Genomic DNA, 27633 nt, shown 5'->3' with positions numbered 1-27633 from the left:
TAGGACACCCACCTGTTATCCACCTCTGTCTAGCAGATTTGGAAGTAAAAAAAGAAAGTAAAAATTAACACCAGGGAGTACCTTTCCCACAGTTAATGAGTACCGGTATATTTTGCAAAATTACAAAGAACACACCTTTTATCTTCTTATTTTTTTAAAAAAAATATCTTGGATTTGCTGAAATTTTTCTCAGCATTTCCTTCTCCAATTCCTCCTTTCCCCCAAATGCGGTTTTTCTGTGCGCACTCAGTAAGCATTACCCATGGGGACGCTCCCTTGCAATCATCACCCTTAGCCAGGTTTTTACTCTCCGCAATGTACCGAATGACTGTTCTAGGGTACAAGGGGAGCATGGCTGAGCAAGAGAGATGAGCAGAACCTTTTCTGTGGTTGGATAAAAGATTTATGCCTCTTTTACTAGATCTACTATGTCCAGCTCTTTCAGCTGCTCTTTGCTGAGTTTCTTCTCCTTCCACATGGTGTACCATAGTCCATTACTCAGTCGGGTTGCCAGTTGCTTTGCTTGAATGCGCCACAACATCATCCAAGTGACTTCAACAAGCATTTCAGTTTCAAATATTCTGATTATTTCTACTTTTTAGTTACTGGTAAGTATTTTTATTTATTTGCTTGATGGAAGGGGGCAGCTACCTCCCCCTGCCCCCTGGCTACGCCCATGGCCCTATTGGTTCAGAACAGATAAAAGAAAGCACTTCTTCACACAATTTGGAAATTGCTTGCACAGGAGGCAGTGATGGTCACCAGCTTGGATAGCTTCAAAAGAGGATTAGATAACCTCAAGGAGGCTATTGGTGGCTACTAGTCATAATGATTATGCTAATGCTGCTGAATGCCAGTTGCTGGAAACTGCAGGACAGGAGAGTCGTCTTGTGCTCGGGTCCTGCTTGAGAGTTTCTTACGGGCATCTGGTTGGCCACTGTGAGAACAGGATGCTGTTGGCTTGATCCAGCATGCTCTTTTTACATTTACTGTCCAGAGGATGTGGCTAATGAGCGGTCTATAAATACCAATAAACAAATAATAGTTTTCAGCTTCTGCTGTCTTTCCTGCCACCTGCTGCTTGCCGATAATTGAGTCAGTTTAGTCACATACTAGCCTCTTTCTCAAGAGATGTTTAGGCTGCAGCTCACTGCACACTTTCCTGGGCCAAAGCCCCTTTGTCTATATGTAGTAAGACTGTCTTCTGAGTAAGCATTCAGGGGATCAAACTGTCAGCATTTTATACTGATTTCTTGCAGACTGGTGTTTCATAAAGAACCCCACTTCAGCTATGCTTGTCGCCTTTAAATATATATATATATATAATTATAATTATACCGGTAATCAGTCAGTCAGTTTTATTACGGCAAAAGCCAGCAGCACAGAAAATCATAAATCCAAACAGAGAAAAATCGACAACAACATCACCAGAGATCAAACTATATTACACAAAGGAACTTTACAATGTGTTATTCAATAAAAGAGATTTACGCTTCTCAATAGCTAAAGTGCAGAATTTAGCCACATCATATGATCCTAGACTTGAAGAATCCTCCAGAAGATATTTTCGTAAAATTTCGGGGAAGGATTCCAAATAGTGTTGTAAGGGTGTAAACTTTGTTAAAAGGGGTAAAATAAATCGAGCACATTCTTCACTATAGAATTCGCAAAATAAAAGGATGTGAGTAACGGATTCTACCTTGTTAGACATGCAGGGGCAGAGACGCGAATGCATTGGAACCTTCATAAATTTGCCATACAGCACTGCTGAATTGAGGGGGAGACTTTTTGCCATAGTGCAGAGCACTGTTATTCGCTCTCATAGGGATGTAGGAGAAGAGGGACTGGTCTCTTAGCTTGATATGATGCCTCACCTAAGATCTCCTAAAGCATGGATGACTAACCTGAATCCCTCCAGAAGATGCTTGACTACAACTGTTGACTGCTGGCTGGGGCTGATGGCAGCTGGAGCCCAACAACATCTGGAGGGACAGTTTCCCCCTCCCCTAAAGTGAAAAGTACAGTTAGCTCAATGTGGTGCTTTTTCCAGCACGGAGGTGTCATTATTTTGGACAAAATGTTTTGATAGCATTTGTTTCGGGTGTTCCTTTATGGAGGTTAATCGTATGTTCGAAATGTTCGATACTTGCCTCTTGTTAATACTGATTTTTTGCTTATGCTTGTTTCTTTTCTCCCTTTCAGTTTTTTATAGGTATTTGGGAATCCATGCTTATCTGTAACTAAGAATGTGTGATGATTTGGCAGGTGGGTGATTTATCTGTTACCTTGAAGAGAATGGTGCTAGGATGTGTCTTGATTTTTGTAGGACTAATTTAAAACAGTTTGCATCCCAATTTTATGTGTGCTTATTCAGAAAAAAATGAGTAGAATTTAATTAAGTACAGTCCACTGAATTTCATTCAGGTTGAAACAATGTTTTTGTTGTATGTGATTTTTAACAGGCAGATGGCATGTTGGAGACAAATGCCTTGCTCCTTTTCCTGAAAATGAGAAGCTTTGTGAAGCCACAATAACATCCTTGGAAACAGATGAAAATGGGAATTCTTTTGCAGTTGTATCTTTTAGGGGCTCTCAAGAAAAGAAAATACTAGTAGCAAAACTCTGTAGTATCAAAACCAGTAAATATGCCCAGAAGAACTTAATATTTGATGATGAAGATTTGGAGAAGCCTCGTTTCCCTGGCAGAAGATTTCCCTCATCTGCAGTTGACTATGAGCTGTCTAAGGATGGAGATCGGATCCCATATACAATTAATAGATATCTACGTGATTATCAAAGAAAAGGGGCCCAGTTTTTACATGGACACTCTGTTTGTGGTAATGGATGCATTCTTGGAGATGACATGGGTCTCGGAAAAACAGTACAGGTATCTTAACTCCTCTCTGCTAGTCTAAGGACAAAAATGTGTTGATGTCTGGAGCAGAGTAAAGAATTGGCTGAGTTTTGTGAGGGTCTCTCATGTTCATGATGACTTGAGCTCATGATGATATTGGGCACTCACAAATTTTGTTGAGTTGCCAGTCATTTGAATGACGGTTGTTTTCTGCTTTTAATGGTTCTAAGTTTTTGCTAGGGGCTGCCATCTCTGTTTGCTCCGCTAATCAAGCCTGCTTACCCCTTTGTCAACTCCCCTTCCTTCATACCTGGTCACACCTGACCCTTAGCATCTCAGCTATGTCTTTGCCTACCCCCCCCCTTTGGTGAAATTCAACATTGTGTTTAGTCTGTGCCAAGTATTGCAGCTTGCCAGGTGGAACGATCACCCTTTCCTCTCCAGAGGGGGAGGACAGGGACGAAAAACCCATTGTGTGAACATCTGAGGACGGCTAAATGACTCCTGCCCCTTGATTTGTTCTGCTTCTTAGTATTGTGTTTGTCTGTAGCTGCTTTGATAATATTTATACCTGGGTTTTATAATTAGATAATTAACGAAACGAAACTTATTAAGCCACAGCCACGCCTCTCCCCCCCCCCCCGCCCCAGTTTTTCTCTCCTCGGTTGTGAGGCCTTTAGATGCTTCAGATGTTTAAAAAAGCCCTCTAGAAAGAATTAAGCTAATGATATTAATGAGAAAGTTGGAAGTCCATTCTTCTGTCCTGACCATGATATTTGATAAACCTGGAAGGCAAACAGATGGTGAGACTGGAGTGAGGTCTTTTATTTTCCAGAATTGTCGCAAAGTGGGAAATAACTTAAGACAGTGATCATGCTTTTTTTTTAAAGGCTGATTTCCTCTTGCTTTTTTATATTGCCTGTTGGGGAATTTTATTACACTCTTTCCCCAGACACTGGTATATACCACTGATTGCAAAATGGCAGTATGTGAGGAAAGATAGACTGTAAAATATGCTTTCTTGTCAGCGTGAAGAAGGAAGCCTGCAACATTATTTTCTCAGAATGGCAATTCATTCTTTCACTCCAAGGATGAAATAGCACTCTGCTGTGTGAGACATCCAGGGATTAAACTCCAGACTGGTTTTTATTCTACAGCTTCTTTCCATAATTTACCACTTTCTCTTTTTTTTTTAAAAAAAAAGTTTCCATGCATGGCTTGCCACCTATTTTGTGTGTCATTATACTTGATAATAGCAGTGGCTCATGATGAGAACCAGGAATCCAATTAGAAGCATCTTTTTCACAACAGTTTGAATTTCATTGTAAGCTGGAAGTGGATATGTGGGTGAATATTTTCTTTTCTTTTTAAAAGTATTTTCGTGGAATTTTATCCATATGACCCAAATAAAATAAAACTTCATGAGACAAATGCATAAAAACCAAGCTGAATCCAAACCAAGACTGGCATGGGATGTTACATTTACAAGAAGAAATGATAAAGCTGGTTAATGAATGGATATTTTAAACTTGCCTGTTTTTTTCATCCTGGTCACCTGGCTGAACAGTAAAATTATGTTCGCATGCACACGAAAGCTCATACCAAGAACAAACTTAGTTGGTCTCTAAGGTGCTACTGGAAGGAATTTATTTTTATTTTTATTTTTTGTTTTGACTACGGCAGACCAACACGGCTACCTACCTGTAACTAGTAAAATTCTGGTTTAAGCAAGATTACTATGTGAATGTGATTAAAGTAATATTGACTTTTTATGCTACAACAAGCTAAGGGCATCACTGCATGTAACTAAATTAGTGAAATCAAAGCAAGTGCTGCAAATTGTCTTATACGGGTCATTTTCTGTGCCTACATGGATCTCTTTATAGCAAGGGTGGAGAATCTGTGACGCTCGATCTATTTTTGAGCTCCAGCTCCTATCCACCCCAGCCAGTGTGGCCAAGGGTCAAGGATGATAGGTGTTACAACCCACCATCTGGAAGGCTACAGTTTGCTACCCTTTATTTATATGCTGCCCATTCCATCTTGGGACTTGCATTAGAACTGTACCTCTGGTGGGTCCAGATGCCCTGACTCTGATTCTGCCCAGGAAGGATGAGCCTTGTGTATCAATAAAAGGAGTGAGATACTCCTAGTAGAAGAGATTGGACTCCCAGTTAGGCTTACAAGCACAAATTACTTGCATTTGTTGTCAGGAAGACCCTGCTTTCTGCAGCCTAGTTGGCACATGTTTCCTCATCTTGAGAGCTGGAGACTGTGACAGATGAAGAGTGTTTTGGGGACCATGCCTTCCCTTCCCTTGCTTAGCTGTGGGATGCTGTACAGTGGTACCTCGAGTTACAAACACTTCAGGTTACAAACTCCGCTAACCTGGAAGAGTTACCTTGAGTTGAGAACTTTGCCCCAGGATGAGAACGGAAATCGTGTGCTGGCGGCACAGCGGCAGCAAGAGGCTCCATTACCGAAAGCACGCCTCTAGTTAAGAACAGTTTCAGGTTAAGAACGGACCTCCGGAACGAATTAACTTCGTAACTAGAGGTACCACTGTATCTGGTTGCAGCAGTGGGGTTGGCTGAGGTTCTGTTGAGATTCCTTGTCTTCGGATTCCTATATCTATATGAGGTCTGAGAAAACAAGTCTTAGCAAAATGTCTTTCCCGTTTGTTGTGGATCTCACCTGCTTGTTTGTGGAAAAGGCCGTTTCACCAGTTGAACCAACATCAAATTTCTACTTCTTCCCACAGTTCTTTGGATATGCGAACAGAGCTATGTAGTCTTTCGCTGTGCACCTTGGAGTTCAAACCAGAGTTTTGTTCGGAGTGCAATTTGGTTATTATTTTCTCTTTCTTAAACACTTCAAAAATTGCGTTTCTTTCTAGGTTATTTCCTTTCTGGCTGCAGTGCTGCACAAAAAGGGGACACGTGCAGATATTGAAAATAACATGCCTGAATTTTTGCGAAGAACTCTGAAAAAAGAAATGCAACCTGCTCCAAAGAAAGTAAGCTTAGGGGCATCTTGAAGATACAGTACAATCCAAACCATTTTTAAATGGAGATATGCTTTATGTACGTGAGGTTCTATGGACCACAATTACACAGCGTGACACCCCCCCCCCCCACACACAATATATTATAGAATATGGTGGTGGTGGTTGGTGGCATGGAGAACTCTGATCCATAGGCTTCCTCGTCTCCTGTGATAATTCAAGGACCATTTGCTGACCCTTCCAGTAGCTTAGAGAATAATTGCACTTGCCTGGAAAACATTTATTTGTGACCCCGATAAAGCCTAAGCCTAAGCAATCTCTACAGGCTTCAGATAATTTAAGTGGGCTCTTGATTCCTAACAAGCAGCTGAAGGGGGATATGTTTCACTTCCCCATTAATATACAGGGGGATTCTTTCACCTTCTTGCCTCTGTACATCTCACCCCTAGTTGGGCTGGCCTTCAACGTGACACTACTAGGTTCTGCTTCCTGGCCTACCTTTTGTTCCTACCTCTTTCTTAGTCACCTGTGTTAAAATCCCTAGGTGGTTGGTAACAGGACGCAGACAGATCTTCCTTCCCTGCTTTGAGAGGGTGACTTTCTAAGGTTGATATAAATTAAAAACAGTGGATTTTGAGGATCCCACCTCCATCACCACGAAGAGTCTTCTCTCAAACTTTGCTTGTCACCAGATCTTGGCTAGGAGCCAACTGACACTCTTTGACATTCCCTTGCCACCTGTTCTTCCCCTCGTCTTGGGGATTTCCCAGGTTTGCTCCAAGTAGGCATGCTTAGAACTTGCATGTCCCTGAGCAAAAATGGGGAGAGGGGTGTTCTGTCAACTGGCAGGCCTCCGTATGGGCTGCTTGCCATAGAAACAAGACGGTGGCTACATTGAAAGAAACTCTTCTGGCTGGGTCTTAATGAGCTTGAAGAACCTTTTTATTCTGGGTTTCTCTCACTGTGCTGTGCCCAGGCAGCTGAAAAGTATAGGATAGCATAGGAATATTTACAGTGTGGGGGTTTTGTACTCAGACACAGCTTGTATGTATTCAGCACCTTGTATCTATTCAGAAACCACATCACATTCTTCTTTCCAGCCTTTCCTGATTGTGGCACCCCTTTCTGTCCTGTATAATTGGAAAGATGAATTGGATACCTGGGGCTATTTCAAGGTGATAATTCTGCATGGCAATAGAAAGGACTATGAAATGAGCCGAATCAAGCAGGGGAAATGTGAAGTCGCACTAACAACATATGAAACCCTTCGCCTATGTTTGGATGACCTTAACAGGTAACACAATTCTAAAAGTTACCTCTACTGCAGACAATAAGTGTGTGGTTGTTGTTGTTGTTTTTACATCCTAAAGGTACTCTTGCAAACCTAGGACACCGAACGCTTGAAACCTTTGGGAGAAATAAGAGAAAATGCATTGAGCATATATATTGTGGCTGTAATCCTATGCACACAAGTTGTCAGTGATTCCATTGCAAACTGTGGGACTTAATTTTCAATTAAACATGCATAGGAGAATGAAAATGTCTTCAACTGCATTGCAGAAATATATGCGCAAAGGGGAAACGGTCAATTTTCTGTTTGGAGTGGAGAAATACTTCTCTAGTGTTTTTTAATTGCAACGAGTGACATTTGATGAAGGCTGGGGCAGGGAACATTTCGGCAACCACCAGTAAGAGGGTGTAGGGAAAGGGGCTGTAGCCAGAAAACCACTCTCACTCTAGGTAAGCTTCAGTAATGCAATAGAACCATGATCTTTCTGAAATGTGAAACATTTAGCGCTTTTATGAAATGCTAGCCCCGTTTCCTCATGTAATTTTGAAAAATGTATTCAGTAGACTGACCACCAACCCTCACTTCTCCCCTACAGTATGAATATATCACTCTGAAATGGATTCTTGGTGGATGGCAAATAATGTATTGTACTTGGTTTAATCTCCCGACCATCAGTTCTAAGTCATTCTTAATTGGTGCGATCAAATGTTATTTAGCCCTGTTAAGTCATGGCTGTTATGGACTTCTTTGGATAATTACAAAATCCCAGCTGAAAGTTCTGTTCAGTTCCTCTCCCTGTCTCCCTTCAAAGTTAAACCCTTTCTCCCTTATACAGAAATCAGTTCTTTTCTCTGGCTGTTTGGAAGGAGTGTCAAGAGTTTCTCTGTAGGTACAAAGAAGCAGGAAAGTCTGGTCACAGTCAGTTGGCGCAACCCAGTCAGATGGGTGACAAGCAAGCAAATAAATTATCTATCATCTATCTATCTATCTATTATCTATCTATCTATTCCCAGGGAAAGATAAGCCAGGTCTCTCTGATCAAGCCAGGTACCTGGGCATCTCCCAATGGGCCCTGCTGGCTGAGCTAAGACCGTACTAGGTGTTCTGCAAGCTTGCAAGGACTATACTGCACTTGGCAATGCTGTCTTAAAAGGCCCTTGTCCAATTCTGTCGGTACTGACATCTGTGCTGGAGGGGATGTCAGTGGGTGCTCCTCTCAGAGAAAACCAAGCAAGCTATGTCCACAGGCCAAGGAGGCTCAGGGGAGGGGTTGAATCCCATGAGTGGAATGGTCTGTATTTTCCCCTTACCTGTTTCTTCTTCAAGCTTGTATGAGGGGCTGGGTTTGGGGGTCGTCATCGTCATCCATATAATTTATTACCACCAAATTTCTGAGGGTGGTGGAACAGCCAAGCAGCAGGGGGGGGGGGGTTGTAGGGAAAGTGGTGGCCTTTCAGGTATTTGGGGCTTGAGCCATGACAAACATGCAATATGGAGCATAGATAGTAGGGAGTGCATTGAAACTTTTTTTTTTTTTTTTTACTTTTCAGCTACATTTTTTTAAAAAAACTTGCTGTATTTTTTAAACCCCCCTTTTTTTGATACTCTGTACTCTCATTCTAGGGGGACCCAGGTGGCGCTGTGGGTTAAACCACAGAGCCTAGGGCTTGCTGATCAGAAGGTCGGCAGTTCGAATCCCTGCCACGGGGTGAGCTCCCGTTGCTCGGTCCCAGCTCCTGCCCACCTAGCAGTTCGAAAGCACGTCAAAGTGCAAGTAGATAAATAGGGACCGCTCCAGCGGGAAGGTAAACGGCGTTTCTGTGCGCTGCTCTGGTTCGCCAGAAGTGGCTTTGTCATGCTGGCCACATGACCCGGAAGCTGTCTGCGGACAAACGCCGGCTCCCTCGGCCTATAGAGCGAGATGAGCGCCGCAACCCCAGAGTCGGACACGACTGGACCTGATGGTCAGGAGTCCCTTTACCTTTACCTTTACTTCTCCCAGAACCATGGAAAGTTCAGTCTTGAGTGTCATTGTTTTGCATAATATGGGAAACCTCGTTGGCAATAGCTTATGAAATAATATATTTGGAGGATTTAGGGAGACTCTCCTAATTTCTGGTTGTTTTCACAGCTTAGAGTGGTCGGCTGTCATTGTAGACGAAGTGCATAGAATCAAGAATCCGAAATCGCAGATAACCCAGACCATGAAGGCTCTAAAGTGCAAGGTTCGATTGGGACTTACTGGGACGATTTTGCAGAACAACATGAAGGAACTTTGGTGTGTCATGGACTGGTAAGCAAAATAAAAGTGAGCCTTGCAAGTATAGGTTGAACGCTCATTCACTGTTGGTGCCATTTTATTATTTATCTACATACAAAGATAGTGTTTTTGCACAGCGTTTTAGTTATGGCACGGCCAGTTTTATAAATGCTCCAATACAGTCGTACCTCGGGTTACGTCCACTTCAGGTTACATACTCCGGTAACCCGGAAGTGTTTTTCGCCGCGCACTTCGCGCATGCGCAGAAACATTCTGCGCGGCCTGCGCATGCACAAAGCGCAATATCGCCATTCAGGTTACGTACTTTATGGGTTACGAATGGCACCGCGGAACCAATTAAGTACGTAACCCGAGGTACCACTGTATTACGTTTCAGTCCATGTGGTGACATGGACATCACTCTTAGGGGTACATCCTCAGGTACCTAGAAAATGAACATATTTAAAAGTATGAATGGGAATTTAGTTAGCCAGCAGATGGAACACAACAGCAGACAGAGAATCTGGATGTTTGGTTGTAGAATCCTACTGGATATGTGAGTGCCGGAGTGACACACAAGAAATCACAGCAGACGGAAGAAAGAGGTCACAACAAGAATGATAATATGTCTACTGATTTTTTCCCGTCTCTTAGGGCTGTTCCGGGACTTTTGGGTAATGAAGTGCGCTTCAAGAAGGAATTTTCTGATCCAGTAGAACATGGTCAGAGGCACACTGCAACCAAAAGAGAACTAGCAACAGGTCGAAAAGCAATGCAGAGGCTAGCTCAGAAAATGTCTCGCTACTTCTTAAGGCGTACAAAAGCTCTTATAAATGACCAGTTGCCCAAGAAGGAGGACAGAGTAAGAATGATAAGCTACAAAAAATTTGTCCATAGCTATTCAATGTGGATTTAATGGTGGTGTAAACCACTGAGTCTTGGGCTTGCCGATCAGAAGGTTGGCGGTTCGAATCCCCGCGACAGGGTGAGCTCCCGTTGTTTGGTCCCAGCTCCTGCCCACCTAGCAATTCGAAAGCACATCAAAGTGCAAGTAGATAAATAGGTACCGCTCCGGCGGGAAGGTAAACAGCGTTTCCGTGTGCTGCTCTGGTTTCGCCAGAAGCGGCTTGGTCATGCTGGCCACATGACCCGAAAAACTGTCTGTGGACAAACGTTGGCTCTCTCAGCCAGTAAAGTGAGATGAGCGCCGCAATCCCAGAGTCGTTTGGGACTGGACTTAACTGTCCCGGGTCCTTTACCTTTACCTAACCTTGTAGACATCTGGGGTGGGTGGGAGATCCACTCTGTCTTTTGCATGTGGGAATGCACATGTGTTTGTGCACTAGACTGGGGCTGGTGGTGTTTTGAGGTGCAGTTATGGGAAATCCATTTGCTGTTACCACTGCTCTGCAGGTACGTAGGCATGAATGGGTCTAGAGGAGGACTGAATCGTTTCCTTGATTGCTAAAATGTGTTTTCCTAATAATTCTAGCATTGTGAGTCAGTGTAAGGAAAGGGTCAAATATTGCTGTTAAGCAATACTGTTTTTGTCATTTGCAATTTTTCTCAATATGGGACTTTCCGCAGACAAATGATTTTTCTCATCTAACCATTCATGTTTTGTCCAGAATTTGTAATTACAAGCCCAAATAACTTCCGTAGCTCAGTCTGCAAGCCTAACGTCTTCAGTTCCCATGCAAAAATTTGTTAATGGACCCGAGTTCTGAAGAGGGATTCATTTAAAAGACTAGCGAGAGGCTTTTTGCTCTCATACTTTCTTTTCTTATGATAAATGCATGTAAAAATGATAAATGCATGTAAAAACCTAATTGAATTGTTAAATGGAAAAACACTGTCTGGGCTTCGCATCACCATCATGAAAGAGTACATGCATTTCGCTTGCCTTGCCTTGTACGTTGAGCATAAAGAGTACATTTTAGAGAATACACAATCACACATACTTTTAATAAAGATGCACATTTGTCGGCTGCTTTTCCTTCCTTATTTATACCTACCTTTTAGCCAAAGCCTGTAATAATACAGTCTAAACTGGGCTTTCTAAAGAGAAGATTAACAGCAATGCCACTCGGTTGCCTTTAATCTTGCAGCTTTCATTTCATTTCATTCTCTTGATAATGTGAGTATATGTTCAAGATACTTTTGGATTATTATAGCACAGCATGGTGCTGCTGCTTTGTGGGTGGCCTAAATTCAGGAGTGATCTTGGGATTTCTGCATCCTGCTGGTTTAGACCAAAAGATGTCATGGAGATGCCACCCATGGTCTTTGAGAGGAAGGATAAAGTTTTGTCATACCACTGTACAGAGCCCCTCCCTCCTACATCAGCAATTCAGAATGTCAATGGATATCTTAAGAGCTGGCTGTTTCCCTTTATCCCCTTTGTCTGCATTAGTGTTCTGCAATAGTATGTGCCAGGAAATGGCAAAATAGATCTTTTAAGTGGTTCGCAATCTTTGTAGCCTTGCACTGATGCATTTTGGGGTCCTTTCCCCTCCTGCACATACTGGTTGCAGATTGAGAAGTATTGCCACAATTTAACTTTCATAATCGTAACAGAATGTGTCATTTAAATCTAAGATATTAGCCAACTACATCCCCCCCAATTAATATGGTGCTAAAGTTTACATTTATTTTGCAACAACAATGAAACATGGCATTGAGTTGGGTTGCGCCTGTCACGATCATTATTTTCTTGCAATTGTTCATAATAGCTTAACATTTTTATTTGTGGTGGTTTCTTCCCCCCGCTTTGCATTTTATCCTGCCAGATGGTGTATTGTTCTCTGACAGAGTTCCAGAGGGCTGTGTATAAGACTGTGCTGGAGACAGAGGATGTGCACTTGGTGCTGCGAGCAGGTGAACCATGCAGCTGCAACAGTGGTCGCAAAAGGAAATATTGCTGCTACAAAGTAAGATGTTTGATCGTATTGCCAATTTCCCTTCTACCATGTGCATCTGGCGCACTCTGCTTCCAGGCTGGCTTTTCACTCATGGACCTGAAAGTGGGGCACAGGCGATTGATACAACATGGCATGAAACTCGCTTACTCACCCCTCTGGCAGTCTAGGTTTTTGGATTCCCAGCACTTTCTTTTACCACTCACTTTTCTTCTTTCCGTTTGGATTTAATAAGCACTGAGGTTGAGTTACTCAAAAAGTCATCATTAAATAGCAGCCAAAACATGTTGTTGTTGTTAGACTTGTTCCTCTTAGACAGGGGCGGAGGGAGGGGGGGTGCGGTGGGTGTGGTCCGCCCCAGGTCTCACCACTGAGGGGGGTGACATAAGCACTCATCGCAGGGCCTGCAGTGCGCCCGAGCCACGCTTCTCTCCTGCAGTGCGCCCACAGTGCGCCCTGTCCCTATGGGCAGCTCTCCTTGCCCCGCCCCTTGGCATGCCACCCCAGGCACCTGAGCGGCTTCCTCCACCGCTGGTCTTAGGTTTGGCATTTAAAGTATTCACCCTTTTAAAAAGAGGCCAGAAATGTTCCTGTTAAGTATTTTACCAGAGATCAAAAAAACAGAAAGAGTATTGTGTATGTATGGTTTAACAGCAGCGAGAATGCTAGTGGCAAGAAATTGGAAAAATAAAGTTGCACCAACCACAGCAGATTGGCAAAATCTAATGTTAGAGTACTTGCAACTAGCCAAAACAACGGGTAAAATAAGAAGACAAATGACACAAGAAGTATGGAAAGAATGGAGGATATTTAAAGAATATTTAAGGAATAATGGTATAAATGGAATCCTAGTGGCAGATGTAGACTGAACCCTCAAACAAGTAATTAGAAATTTAAAGATGAAAAAATGAAATAGAAATAGAAATTATAACTGTACACTATATAAATACAATTCTACAAAATACAATGAGGATAATTGGAGGTACGAGAAGGTGTGTGTGTAAAGGTGGGTGGTAGTTATGTATGTAAATATTTGAATTTGAAGAAGTTGATGTATATGGTGTAGAAGAAGAAGAGAAGAAGAAGAGTTTGGATTTGATATCCCGCTTTTCACTACCCGAAGGAGTCTCAAAGCGGCTAACATTCTCCTTTCCCTTCCTCCCCCACAACAAACACTCTGTGAGGTGAGTGGGGCTGAGAGACTTCAAAGAAGTGTGACTAGCCCAAGGTCACCCAGCAGCTGCATGTGGAGGAGCGGAGACGCGAACCCGGTTCCCCAGATAACGAGTCTACCGCTCTTAACCACTACACCACACTGGCTCTCAGTGTATAGGTGTTTCTGTGTGTTTTTAAATAATAAAGAGAGAATTAAAAAAAAAAAAGTATTCACCCTTTCAGATCTAATTTTTGATACCACATAGAGTTTTACTGGTTTACCTGGGAGCCTGCTTCTTCAGATGCAAATGTGGATTGGCTGGCAACAAGTGAATGTTGCCCTTATTAGTTACACATATAAGGCATAAATGGAACGGTGTGGGAAGCAGCAACGTGGGGCGTGCGGTAGGGAAACTGGGGGTCATCATGTTCAAAAGCAGTTGCATGTGCTTAGGCTCAGATCAGACGTAATGCCAAATTATGGTTTGCCAGCTGAGAAGAGTTTTGTGGGCACAGGTGCTCTTTCCGCTGCTTCTCAACTTCCTGGCTTTCTTAATCCATAGCTTGCAGGCATCCACTTTGACAGAATGTGGTTCGGTGCCTCGACCCACGGCTTGAAGTGGGTTTGGAAGCCATACCTTCAAATACTGGTTTAGAAGGGAGGTACTAATCATCGGTTGCCCATTTAGATGTCATGGAAAACCTGCTGATAAAATGAGGGAGGGTGTGTGCTTCCAGTTGCCAAACCGTGACTTGGTGTTTCAGCCACATTGAGCCTTTGTTTCACATAGGGTTAAGGGACTAAGCCGTGTAGGTTTTGAAGATTACTCCCACTGCCTGTGGTCTTTTTTGCACTAATATAAACATTTCCTTTACACGATTCTCTTTGTGCTATTATAAAACCTTTTGTGGCGGGTGGTTTCTTTGCATCTGTGCTGTCATGACTGGCTTCAGCCAAAACAGCTGACATAAAAATGAAATAAAATGAAGCCCCACAAATAGACAAGGGGTGAAGAATAACCCCTTGTAAAACATTGTTATGTATGGTATACTTTTTCAACAGCATTGGTAAAATAGTAAGCAGACAACAGGTAGAAAATAATTGAGGAAAACACTTCTGGAAAAGCATACCTTGTTGTTTAGTCGTGTCCGACTCTTTGTGACCCCATGGACCAGAGCACGCCAGGCACTCCTGTCTTCCACTGCCTCCCACAGTTTGGTCAGACTCACGTTGGTAGCTTCGAGAACACTGTCCAACCATCTCATCCTCTGTCGTCCCCTTCTCCTTGTGCCCTCCATCTTTCCCAACACAAGGCTTTTTTCCAGGGAGTCTTCTCTTCTCATGAGGTGACCAAAGTATTGGAGCCTCAGCTTCAGGATCTGTCCTTCCAGTGAGCACTCAGGGCTGATTTCCTTCAGAATGGATAGCTTTGAACTTCTTGCAGTCCATGGGACTCTCAAGAGTCTCCTCCAGCACCATAGGGGTCTTAATATTTTTTTTAAAGGACACCAACCAACCATCCAGTTTTTGCAACAGGCAAGACCATTTCTATAGAGGTGGGAGGAGGGAGATCTGTGCTATAGGTTTGTACTGTCCAGGGGAAATTATTACTGAGCAGTAAAATGGGAGGCCCTGCAATGTCTGCATTCTTTTCAATGCCGTGCATTCAAAAATTCCTGTCAGTTGCATGCAGAGTAGATGCACAAGGTGGTTGAGAGTGGCCTGTACCACTTCCAAGTGCAGATGGGGCGTTGCCATTTTTGAAAGTTCTGCCAAAGCTTCCTGTCAGTGATCTGCCTTGAGCTTCTCTTCCCCTTTCTAAGATGGTTTATTTTTATATATATTTCTGCAGACAAATGCTCATGGCGAAACAATGCGGGCATTGTATTTCAGTTACCTGACGGTCCTTCGTAAGATTGCTAACCATGCTGCACTGTTACAAACGGACAACACGAGCAAACAGCAGGTCAGTTTCCTTTAGCCCACAGCATTTTGAGGGAGAACTTGCTGCTAAATGACATTGCTTTTCCCATTTTGATCTTCTGTTAATTGTTCATACTGTTGAAAATTATTTCAATCTTATTCAGCTCATATTCAGAAAACACAGTACTAATTCCTATAGCTTTTAATCTATTTTTCAACCCTTAAAAGTTAGTCGGACCGTCTTGCTTGGTTTCTTCCCTTGCTCCTGTAACTGTTGAAAAAGTGTTTTCGATTTCTTCTTAGGCCCAGGATGTTAATTACAGATTTGCCAGATTTTATCCTGCTTCTGCACAATTTGTGTTTCATTTCAGGAAGCCTACATCACAAGGGTGTGCAGCCAAGTGTTTTCCAGATTTCCTGATTTTGTGAAGCTTAGCAAAGATGCAGCCTTTGAAACCATTTCTGATCCAAAGTATAGTGGGAAAATGAAGGTAAATATATGAAGGGATTGAAGTATATATTTTGTGGCAAAAAATATTTGGTATTAGCTTTGATTTAGCACGCATGGTTTCTTTAAGATAAATTTCCACTGTTTACATTTCCATTACCATGTAATTCAATGAAATTTGAAATTTTCTGCATATTTCATTGTTATTCTACTCATGACAAATACGTTGATGCAAATTTATTGCTACCAGTACAAGAAACTGAGTTTCTGTGCAAACAGATATAACATCTATGGGCATGTTGAAACTCCTGTGAATCAGGTTGTGTATATATCGAGTTTGCCTGTTTCCACCCTAACTTTATTGCAGGTAAGATACCTGGAAAGAAATAGACCAGAGCACACATGGAAAAGAATGAACCTTCTTCTCCATGTAATCAGGTGCCTGGCTTTACAGTCTTCTGCATTTTTATAATCTATACTTTACTACTACAGATGCACTTTAAAAAATGAAAATAGCAAGACACCAGTAAAATAAAAGGCTTTAATCAGATATTGTTGGCCTCAGGAGATTTGTTCTAATTTTAAACAGTCTGCCAAGCTGCAGCTAAGAGAAGGTTATGAAAATATTGCAGAGACAGCTTTTAAAATTAAGTTTTACTTCAAAAGCTCAACTATTTTAATTCTGGGGTTTTTAACATATAAAAAGGCAGGCATAACCAATGTCAATAAACCACTACGGCCGAAAGATTGAGCAAGAGTGAAAGAGCTGGCTGAATAGCTATGGCAGTAGTAAGGTGGGGTTTGGGATTTTTAATTTTTTTATTGCATCGACTTGTGCAGTTTGCAGAGTATTTCAGCTCTGCCGTGCCCCTGCTTCTGTTCGTCCACAGAATATCAAGGATAACTTCTGTGTGAAATAACACAGGAGGAACCTGACACGACATTATTGGGCACTACTTAATGAGCGTTTTTCCTGAAATAAGACTGTTGAAGTGTCCTGCTGATCAGGCCAGTGACTTGTCTAGTGTGCTGGTCTCACAGTGACCAATCAGATGCCTGTGGGAAGCCCCAGAGCAGGAACTGAGAGCAATATACTCTTCCCATTGGTAATGCCAGCAACCAGTACAGTCGTACCTTGGTTTGCAACCGTTTTGGATTACAACCACGTCAAACCCGGAAGTGTGTGTCCCCTTTTTTGGATTACAACCCTCTTTTTTTGGGGGGGGGAGGCCCCATTGGCGAAAGCGCGCCTTGGGTTACAACCTGTTTTGGTTTACAACCGGACCTCCGGAACAGATTATGGTTGTAAACCAAGGTACCACTGTATTCAGAAGTAGGCTAGGTTGAGAAGCAATGACTGTAATTTTGTTAAGAAGCCTGAAGCTTTCTTATTAGGTATTGTAGGTACAGACATTGAAAAGAAGGACATTAGACTTTTCCAATACGCAGTGACTGCAGCTAGGATTTTGCTAGCACAAAAATGGAAACCAAGAAGAATTACCGACGAAAGAAGAATGGACAGTGAAATTGACGGAATATGCAGAACTGGGTAAAATGACGGGAAGAATCCGGGAACAGCGGGACCAGAAATTCATCAAAGACTGGTTAAAGTTTACGAACTATTTAAAAGACAATTTACAATTGAATACGCTGATAGGATTTCAAGAAGTTTTGTAGTTAATGTGTAGAAATATTATTGTAAGTAGGGTAGTTAAAGTAAGCAGGAATTTTATGATAATGTAAGCAATGGTTGATTAAAGAAGTATAATATCAAGATATAATTCCGAAAGCCATGTGGAGGGATTGAGGGAAGTCATGGCTTTGTAAGCCAAAGTGGAAAATGTATGAAAATGTTGGAATTATTTTATATTGTAGTAAGGTAAAGGTAAAGGGACCCCTGACCATCAGGTCCAGTCGTGTCCGACTCTGGGGTTGCGGCGCTCATCTCGCTCTATAGGCCGAGGGAGCCAGCGTTTGTCCGCAGACAGCTTCCGGGTCATGTGGCCAGCATGACAAAGCCGCTTCTGGCGAACCAGAGCAGCGCACGGAAACGCCGTTTACCTTCCCGCTGGAGCGGTCCCTATTTATCTACTTGCACTTTGACGTGCTTTCGAACTGCTAGGTGGGCAGGAGCTGGGACCGAGCAACGGGAGCTCACCCCGTGGCAGGGATTCGAACCGCCAACCTTCTGATCAGCAAGCCCTAGACTCTGTGGTTTAACCCACAGCGCCACCTGGGTCCCCATATTGTAGTAGTATAGTGTAAAAAAATAAAAAAAATCATATAAAAAAGAGAAGCAATGACTGGCCTAGTGGGCTTTATGCCTGAGTAGGCATTTGAATCCTGGTCTCCCAGGTCTTAGTCCAACACTGTAACTGCTACACCATATTGGTTCTCTCTCATATCTGTGTTGATCTGCTTATCTTTTATGCTTTGGGCATTCTGGATTCATACGGTTTCCCTTTTCAGTCTTAGCTATTTGTTCCTCACCTTTCTTCTGATCTGCCCTGCGGAATACTGAAATACCTACCATGCTGTGGAGGCCTCGTAAATTCCAAAATGACATGACATTGGTTTATTTTCTTTAAGCAAAGTGGATTTGTTTTCAGGATACCCATTTGGGAATTAATTATGTGAGCATATTTGTTCTCCTCGCTTTCCCCCCCTGGTTGTTTTGTAGGTAAACTCATTTTACCCTTTAATTCGACCTCCTTGTACCTAAGAAAATAGAATTGGAGTCTGAAATGGCAGGACTTGATTATTTTTTACCCATTAAAACGATCCAGTTTTGACAATTTCTAATTGAATTGAAAACCAAAGCTCTCCAAATATTTCCAATTCGTGCCTCTTCAATTCACCGTGAAATTGGATGATTGGGCCTACAGTGTGGGTTATGAATAGTACGATTGCTGCTTTGTATTCAAGATTTTATCTGCCATTATAGAATTAATCAGATAAGTCTCCTCTTGTCATTTGGAATGTTTTGCTTTCAGGAAAATCTGTGCAAATTAAGAGGTTAAGTATTTATCACTGAATCAATAGCATTGTTTAAATATTTATTGCCCATTGGGAATAGGCTACAGACATTGGACAGAAAAATTCCTCTTTCCCCTTTTGTGTCTTGCTTCTGCACGGTGCTCTGGATTTACTGTTTGCCAGATGTGGACATGCTTCTTTTGAGAATAACAGTATCACTGTTATACAGAATGCTCTGGATTATTTGCTTCCCTACCAGAAGAGCATTGCGTGTGGGCGGATTATTGGCATTTTAAGGTCTGTGCAAAGTCTGGGAAGCCACGACCTACTGTAAACAGACCAACAGAGGACACTGGAAGCGGGGAGGGACATACAGCTGGCTGATTATTATGAGAAGCCAAGTTCCAAGAAGCTCTGAACTTGGATGTTGTGCAGCAGGCTTAAAAGAGCGCTGGCTCACTTCAGGGTGACTTATTATGCTCTGGGTTTTTAAAAAAATGTCCTGTGGTCATGGCCTCGTAGATTAAGGCTATCAAATGATGGGCAGCTATAATGCTACAAATGTGTGATTTGCCATCCTTGCATTGTGTTTGCATTAAGATCACACCTCCTGCACTGTTTCATGGATTTTCTTTTATAGCTGTTTTAACCAAAGTCGTGCATTATCTGTACATTTTGTAAAATGTGCACATCTATATCTCTGATCGCCGAAGAATTGATGCTTTTGAATTATGGTGCTGGAGGAGACTCTTGAGAGTCCCATGGACTGCAAGAAGATCAAACCTATCCATTCTCAAAGAAATCAGCCCTGAGTGCTCACTAGAAGGACAGATCCTGAAGTTGAGGCTCCAGTACTTTGGCCACCTCATGAGAAGAGAAGACTCCCTAGAAAAGACCCTGATGTTGGGAAAGATGGAGGGCACAAGGAGAAGGGGACGACAGAGGATGAGATGGTTGGACAGTGTTCTCGAAGCGACTGGCATGAGTTTGGCCAAACTGCGAGAGGCAGTGAAGGATAGGCGTGCCTGGCGTGCTCTGGTCCATGGGGTCACGAAGAGTCGGACACGACTGAACGACTGAACAACAACAACAACAATATCTCTGATCGTTTGGTATCCTCTTACAGAGCAATCCAAACACAAGATTCACTGGCATAAACGAAGTTTGGAATAGGTGCGTCTCCAGCAGAACTAGCTGAGTCTGGGCTCACCTGGGGTTAGGCCAGCTGGGGTCCCTCATCCTGGCTCAGCTGGCAATACACTGGTGTAAGCCTTTCATTCTAGCACAGCCGGAGCTCTCCTGGGGCAAGTTCCACAAACGGGGCATTCCGGGGTAGTGGCAGGGGACAAGCCATAGCAGGGAGAGATTTTCCCCTATTCCAAACTCCATTCATCTCAGTCAAATGCAACCCAGCATAAGTTACATTGGCAAATAGCATGGTGTAAAGCAAACACAATTTTAAAGGCTGGTTTTTGCCTCTGCTAGGCTTGGGATGGCTCAGCTGGTGGTAGGCCTACTCCTGAACAGAGTTTGGAACAGGGGAAGTTCACACCAGGATAATATATCCCAGCATAAATTGCACTGGCTTCCTGTCGTTTCCATTGACCTGCTCATGTTTTTAGTTTGTATGATGTCAGTTGACTTGTTTCCTCTTCTTCTTCTTCTTCTTCTTCTTCTTCTTCTTCTTCTTCTTCTTCTTCTGGATTTTTTTGTTGTGTTTTTTAAATCCCCAACTTTGGGAAATTGTAATATATCTGAAAGTATATTTTGCCTGAGGTTTATTCAATAACTCTTTTTTGTGGTTTACTTCCAGGTCCTTCAGAAACTTTTAAATCACTTCAGAAAAAACAAAGATAAAGTGCTCCTTTTTTCCTTCTCAACCAAGGTGAGCTTCCTCTGATTTGTAACAAAACCGACTATAGCTTTCTTTGTTACATGGTTAAAAACCAGTGTACTCTATTTAATACAACAATAAGTACTAGTACAGTTCAAAGGAAGTAGAATAAAACGGCAGGTATACAAAATTAAAACTTTGTATTTTTAAAGAAAGATAGAAATTCCGTGTAGGCCTAGTAGGTAAAGGCGACTGATATATTTTGTAGGCTGTCATGCAAAATATTGCGAATAATGCTACAATCTCTGGTTTTCCATCTTCGAGAAATAAAATGGGCAATTCCAGACTTGGAACTTCTGGGCATTCTTCTAAGCAGTGGGACAATAGTCTTTGTACGAGCTAATGGGGGGCAACATAAGAGAACATGGAACTGACTATAACAATGTATAGTAAAGCCTAAAGCATTGAATATATCTGCATCATCATTCACTTAAAGTATTAAATATGACAATAGCCCAGTCTGCACATCACAGTAATTCACAGTTCATAGTTTACCAGGTCATTGCTCCTGCTTTGCGCCTCCCTTCAATCCAGCAGCAGCAACAAACCATCATCCTCGGCTTCACAGTATGACTGAACCAGGAGTCGTGGTTTGTTTTACTCAAAACAAACCATGATTCGTAATCCAAGAACAAACTTTGTTCTTGTTTGGAGAAAGTCAAACCATCACACACACACACACACACACACACACACACCCCTGAACACTTTTGTGTAGGGAAAACTTGGGAGTCTTTCCTCATACCCCGTAACAATCACACCTGTGGCTGTTCAGTTGCATGCTCCCTTGTGCGCATGCACACACAACAAACAGATGCATGTTACAATTATTATATTATGAAGTTTTAATGCTTTTGCTCACACAGAAGGATTTCCTTGTAGGAAAAATGTAGGGTGTGAGGTAGCGCTTAGATAAACTGAGGATGCGATCCTGTTCACACTTCCTGAGGGGAAGTCACATAGAACTCACTGGGACTTACTTCTGAGCAGAGATGTGGGTTATCCTGTGAAACTTTCTTGTCAGTGCCTAGGCCAAGCTGTCTTGCCTCTTTCTCTTATGTGTGAATTCCTGCAACTGACTAATGGGATTTGGGAAATGGCAAACTTGAGATAAGGCAGGATTGCCTGGATTGAATTAAAAAATGAACATAAACATTATCTGAGTTCTCCATATCAAATTAATAGTCCGTTGCTTCCACTGGAAAAGCAGCACACTATTTAAACATAGCACTGCAGTAAATGGAAAATGGAAATGTTAAGTGTTTCTGCAAGTTAATTAAATATTTGTGAATCTGTGACTTTGGAGAAAGAGTGATGGTAGGAAAACTCTGAGCTGTTACAGACCTTCAGGACACTTGATCCATCTGGTTTATTGTGGTTCTTTTTAAATAGTACTAATTGCCTGGTCTCCCCATCTCTTCCACCAGTTGCTTGATGTTCTGGAGCAATATTGCATGGCATCTGGGCTAGATTACCGAAGACTCGATGGAAATACAAAGGCAGAGGACAGGGTCAAGATAGTAAAAGAGTTCAACAGCATGGAAGAAGTTAACATTTGCCTCGTTTCTACAATGTAAGAAAATGCTGTGTCTGCTTTTGTCTAGGTAGTTAGAGATTTATAGCAAATTTACTGCACTCCCACTTGATTGATCTTGCGTTTTGTCACTTCCTTGGGAAGAAGCAATAACATTACTGTCTGCTGTTATAAGACTGGGAAGTAGACTGCATCAATCAAGACTGTTAGGGTAGAAATGAGTCATATCCCTTACGTATTTCCATATTTCTTCGGTCTTCATCTTCGTCTCCCCTTTCTGAGGATCGCTTCAGATCGAAAATGACGAGTGATAATATTAGATAAATAAAAGCCCCCTTTTTTGTTGCGCTTTTGGAACCAGAATAATCTTGAATGCAGTTGTTTTCAAAAGCTACCATCCTCAATTTCGTTTGAAAGAAATTAGTAGTGACATGCACAAATAGAAACTCAGAAATTCAATTGAAAATTCAGTTATGGCCTCGGCTGTATTTCATGCTTAGAGTTAATTGGTCTATATTTTTTAACTCTCCCTTCACAATATCACAGCCCTGTTTACAAGATGCCATTTTGTTTGTCACTCACAAAGCCCCCAAAAAGAGACCATTCTGTTTTGCGACTTGCTGTATTTAATACCAATACAGTAGAATACTCTTCAAGGCCTCCCACTTATAGGGCTAGTTTCAGACGGTAGCATTGGGTGATCATACCTGCTATTCTGTGGGGTGTTGCAGGCTGCCTAACATCTATATGAAATCGTTGAGAGATGGAATCAGAGGGTTGGATGCCGGCCGTGTCCTGATGATGCCTAGTTCTATTTTTATGTTGCAGTTGGATGCAGTGGGGGAGGGTAGGCTGGATGAGCGCAAGTAAGTTGAAGTTATGGCCTTGTGGGTTCTTTATAATTCGTAGTTGGCTTCTAGGTGTGGGAACTGGAAAATTTGCCTGTTGTAGATGGGATTGTGTTGCCTCTGAAGTAGCAGGCAAGTAAAGGTAAAGGACCCCTGGACAGTTAAGTCCAGTCAAAGGCAACAATGGGGTTGTGGCGCTCATCTCGCTTTCAGGCCAAGGGAGCCGACATTTGTCCACAGACAGCTTTCCAGATCATGTGGGCAGCATGACTAAACCGCTTATGGCGCAACGGGACACCATGACGGAAACCAGAGCACACGGAAACGCCATTTACCTTCCTGCCGCAGCAGTACCTATTTATCTACTTGCACTGGTGTGCTTTCGAACTGCTAGGTTGGCAGGAGCTGGGACGGACCAACGGGAGCTCACTCTGTCATGAGGATTCAAACCGCCGACCTTCTGATCGGCAAGCCCAAGAGGCTCAGTGGTTTAGACCACAGCGCCACCCACTCCCCCTAGCAGGCAAGTAGTCTGGGGGTGATCCTTGATCTGTCTTGTCGCTGGAGGTCCAAGTAATAATAATAATAATAATAAATTTTTATTTATACCCCGCCCTTCCCAGCCAAGAACCGGGCTCAGGGCGGCTAACACTAATTAAAATCACAGTAAAAACATAAACACAATCAATTTAAAATAACAGATTAAATGTCCACAGAGCCTAGAAGCACCTTTTCATAACTTGGACTAGTATGCCATTTGTGGACATTCACGGACAGGGATGGTGTTGCCACAGTGACCTATGATGACTGGAACGTGCTGTTTGTAAGGCTGCCTTTAAGATTGGTCTGAAAGCTACAGCTAGTGTATAATGGGATGCTGTGCGCAACTCCTACCCATGGTATATAATACCACTGTTAAAAGAGCTGTACTGGCCTCTAGTTTGCTAATAGGCTAAATAAACAGTTTTGATATTGACCCACAAAGCCCTAAATGGCTTAGGACCAGGTTATCTGAAGGAACACTTCCTGTACAGACTGGTCCAGTCGCGAATGTCGTTTACCAGGACTCTCCTAGTTGTGTCACAGACTGTGGAAGCTCATCTTATGGGGGCCAGGGAGAGGACTTTTCTTTTCTTTTGCGGCTCCCGCTCTTTGGAATAGGCTCCCCTGCAGAAATAAGGCATGCATCCACTGTGATACAGTTTCGGGTCTGATTACTGATGCCAGCCATGTCCCCAAGCTTCTTAAAACATTGGGCTGACTGTTAATGCTAGTATATTTATTTTATTGTTGTTCCTATATTTTTAATTAATTTTATTGTAAACTGCTTTGAGATGTTATCCTAATAGGTGGTATAAAAATATTTTAAATAAACAAATAAATAAAATAATAATATTGTATCAGGGAAAAATAAGCCCAATTAAAAAAACCGTAATTTTTCTCAACTCTGTTTCTTTTGTTTTCTATTTCTAATTCCAATAACTTTTCTTAAAAGAGAAGACCTAAGGTATGGGGAGGGTATTTTTAGTGACTTGAAGTTATTTCCTGCCCATTGAAATGTAATAGGATTACTCACTGGAATTTGGTGGATTGGGTCCAAAGAGAGACTGCACACCCACGTGATGTTATTGGATGTGATGTAAAATTCCTACAAAATGCTTCCGATTTCATCTTTGAAGCCTACCCAGAATTTGAGCTGCTTTATTAGTAAGGATAATGTGTTCAATACGCAACTGTTGGAGGGGAAAAATGCCACATTGACACATATAATTTGACTCCCTGGAAAATACATGCAGGATAACATATCTCTGATCCGAGCAAAAACTCTGAGGATTTTACTGAAAGCAAGTCATCTCACCTTGTCCATGAAACTTGTCAATATGGTTGAGGTTTAGCCATTTTTTTTTTTAGAAGAGTGTCTTCTTAATGGCTTATTTTGGACTGTTTTCGGTCTAGTTTTATTAAGTGGTGGGAAAGAATTGTTGCAAGGAAAGTAGAAGCGTAACGTTTTAAAAGTTTAGTAAGCTTCATTTCCTTGGGAGTTTTTGAGCCCAAGTGAACATAAATTGTGTCCTGTCCCTTCAAACTGATGTACAGCACATTAGTTTAACTGAATGTGACAAGAGACTTTTTCCTGTAAATGGAACTGCGTAGTTAATGTAAACCTCCATACCCCCTTCTTTCATCCTGTATAGCTTTGGGGAAGAATGAAAATGACCTTGAGGTACCTTGTATAAAACAACATAGTTGGAAAATGTACATTGTTTTTAGCTTAATAAATGTGAATGTCACTTTCCATCGCTAGTATTGTGAGATTATGGAAGGTGATGGGACAGTAGCTCTATTGCACAGGAACAGTTAAACTGCAGTAAGTTTGTTCGTTATGATGAGAGAAATACTATTTGTGGTTTCTACTGAAAGCAGTATAGTTAGTGGCATTATTTATAGCCTTTTGGAAACTTGAGAGCTTTCTGCCTGTTTGTCTAGGAAAAATGCTCGTAACAAATAATGCTACTTTACGTACAAGTGGTGATCTCATTTTTTATTTTTTTTTGAAAAACACATTCCTTCACCTCTTTGTTTCTTCTGTTGTCATAAAGGGCTGGTGGACTGGGGCTCAATTTTGTTGGTGCAAATATCGTTATACTGTTTGACCCAACATGGAATCCAGCTAATGATCTTCAAGCCATTGACAGGTATAGGCAACATGCTAAAAATGGGTTACTTTAAAATATAGAAGTTGTTTCTCTCTTTTTTCTTTTTCTTTTATTTTCTTCCCTTTTTTGACCCTGGTCTTCGGTTTTTTCAGAGCTTACAGGATTGGCCAGTGCAGGGATGTGAAAGTATTTCGGCTAATTTCTTTGGGGACAGTGGAGGAGATGATGTACTTACGGCAGGTTTATAAACAGGTAAGGTTTTCACTGTGTTTTTGTTTGCGTTGCTGAATTTTTATATCAAATCGCCGCACTTGTTAACCAGTTGTTTGTGTAGGAATTAAAGTTGACCTAATACAACACAATCTTTGTCTTTGCTTTATGGCTTTTAGGCTAATTTAATAATTCTCAAATATAATTTAAACTCTTCCTAGAAAGAATACAATGAAAGAACATTATACCAGGGTGCCTGCAATAATGTTCAAATTTAATCCATCATTTACTAGTAAAGGGCAACATTTATCATGGCAGAGGCCTAAATACAAAACACCTAAACACTTCTGACACTCCTCTTTATTTCTTAAGAAGCACCTAGTTCTTACAACGAATTATCAAGTTTCACTTTCATTTACATCATTTGTGCCCATGCCTTTTGATTTTGAAGCATAAGTACATATATAATTGCTTTGGGTCACATTAATCTTTTTTATACTTTTCTTTTCTCATTCCTCTTCCCTCTCTTCTTTGCTCCTTGCTTCGCTTCCTTTGTATTCTCTCGACTGTCCAAATTTAGATTATAAATTCATTAGGGCATGGAACCCTCTTTTTATCACCTGCCTCTTTTTATCACATTGTAAAATGCCATATACACCGGTGATGCTCTATAAATAAGTGCCCTGATAAACATTAAGAGTTTTCTGACATTGTTCACTGGCCTTCTAAAACTTAACGTATTTTACGCTCCATAAGACACACTTTTTCCCTCCTAAAAAGGAAGGGGCAAGCCCTGTGTGCCTTATGGAGCGAAAGCTTCACTCCCACTGCCTCCCCCCATCCCCCACCGCGTTCAGCGGGGGGTGGGGGGAGGCAGCTGCAATGCCTGCTTTTGGGACCGGTGGGCAGCAGGGAGGTTGGAGGATTTCCTCCACCACCCCACGCGCTGCCCGCCGATCCCAAAAGCAGGCTTTTGGGATCGGTGCAAGGTGCGGGGTGGTGGAAAAAACAGTGGGGATGCTGCTGCTTTCACCACCACCCTGCGCCCCGCGCGCCGATGCCAAAAGCAGGCTCATCCCCTCTTGCTTTAAAGGGACATGGGGAGGAGAGGAGAAACGGAGCGTTCTCCCCTCATCCCCAGGTTCCTTTAAAGCAAGCGGGGATGAGCCGCTGTGAAAGGAGAAGGGGCTCCCCCTCCACCGCCCCCTCCCTGTCTTTTAGAGGAGGAAAACCAGGAAAATATTTTTTCCTGGTTTTTCCCCTTTAAAAAACAGGTGTGTCTTGTGGTCCGGAGCGCCTTATGGACCGAAAAATACGGTATCTTCTCACGGTTTGACTTGGTGTGTTATCTGAACCTGGGCTCTTCGTTTCTCTCTCTCCAGATGTATCACAAGCGGTAACCAAGGTTTATTCTTGGATTTACAGCTCATGGTTTGCCTGGAGAGCCACATCACTAAACCATGACCTAGCTTATGGCAGGAGGATCGGAGGAGGAGTACAGCAGCTGCAATCTCCTCTGCAGGGAACCTTATTGTTGTGTGTTTGCAGTAATGTGTTATGTGCATTAAACTCCTTCAACGTTGAACTCCTTCTCTTGACCCCTGGCCGATAAAATATTAAAATAAAAATAAGAATTACCCAAGAACCAACATTTAATGGT

At 42.2% G+C, this 27633-nt stretch overlaps 1 protein-coding gene across 1 annotated transcript in view; it reads left to right on the top strand.

Moving 5' to 3' along the window:
* Window positions 1-2157: 2157 nt before the first annotated feature.
* ERCC6L2 (ERCC excision repair 6 like 2) overlaps window positions 2158-27633 on the top strand; it is a 47898-nt gene continuing 22422 nt past the window's right edge. Inside the window, exons 1-13 of the mRNA XM_033164043.1 lie at window positions 2158-2265; window positions 2463-2887; window positions 5751-5870; window positions 6959-7152; window positions 9281-9442; window positions 10064-10271; window positions 12199-12339; window positions 15336-15449; window positions 15778-15897; window positions 20644-20715; window positions 22152-22297; window positions 25707-25802; window positions 25916-26015. Of these exons, the coding sequence (XP_033019934.1) occupies window positions 2247-2265; window positions 2463-2887; window positions 5751-5870; window positions 6959-7152; window positions 9281-9442; window positions 10064-10271; window positions 12199-12339; window positions 15336-15449; window positions 15778-15897; window positions 20644-20715; window positions 22152-22297; window positions 25707-25802; window positions 25916-26015 (1917 nt within the window). The 5' untranslated portion in view covers window positions 2158-2246. The remainder of the gene's footprint in view (window positions 2266-2462; window positions 2888-5750; window positions 5871-6958; window positions 7153-9280; window positions 9443-10063; window positions 10272-12198; window positions 12340-15335; window positions 15450-15777; window positions 15898-20643; window positions 20716-22151; window positions 22298-25706; window positions 25803-25915; window positions 26016-27633) is intronic.

The sequence above is a fragment of the Lacerta agilis genome, chromosome 11 (assembly GCF_009819535.1).
Source record: "Lacerta agilis isolate rLacAgi1 chromosome 11, rLacAgi1.pri, whole genome shotgun sequence".
NCBI classification, from domain to species: domain Eukaryota; kingdom Metazoa; phylum Chordata; class Lepidosauria; order Squamata; family Lacertidae; genus Lacerta; species Lacerta agilis.
Note: the sequence above shows the minus strand (reverse complement) of the source record. Positions and strands in the feature narration are given on the sequence as shown.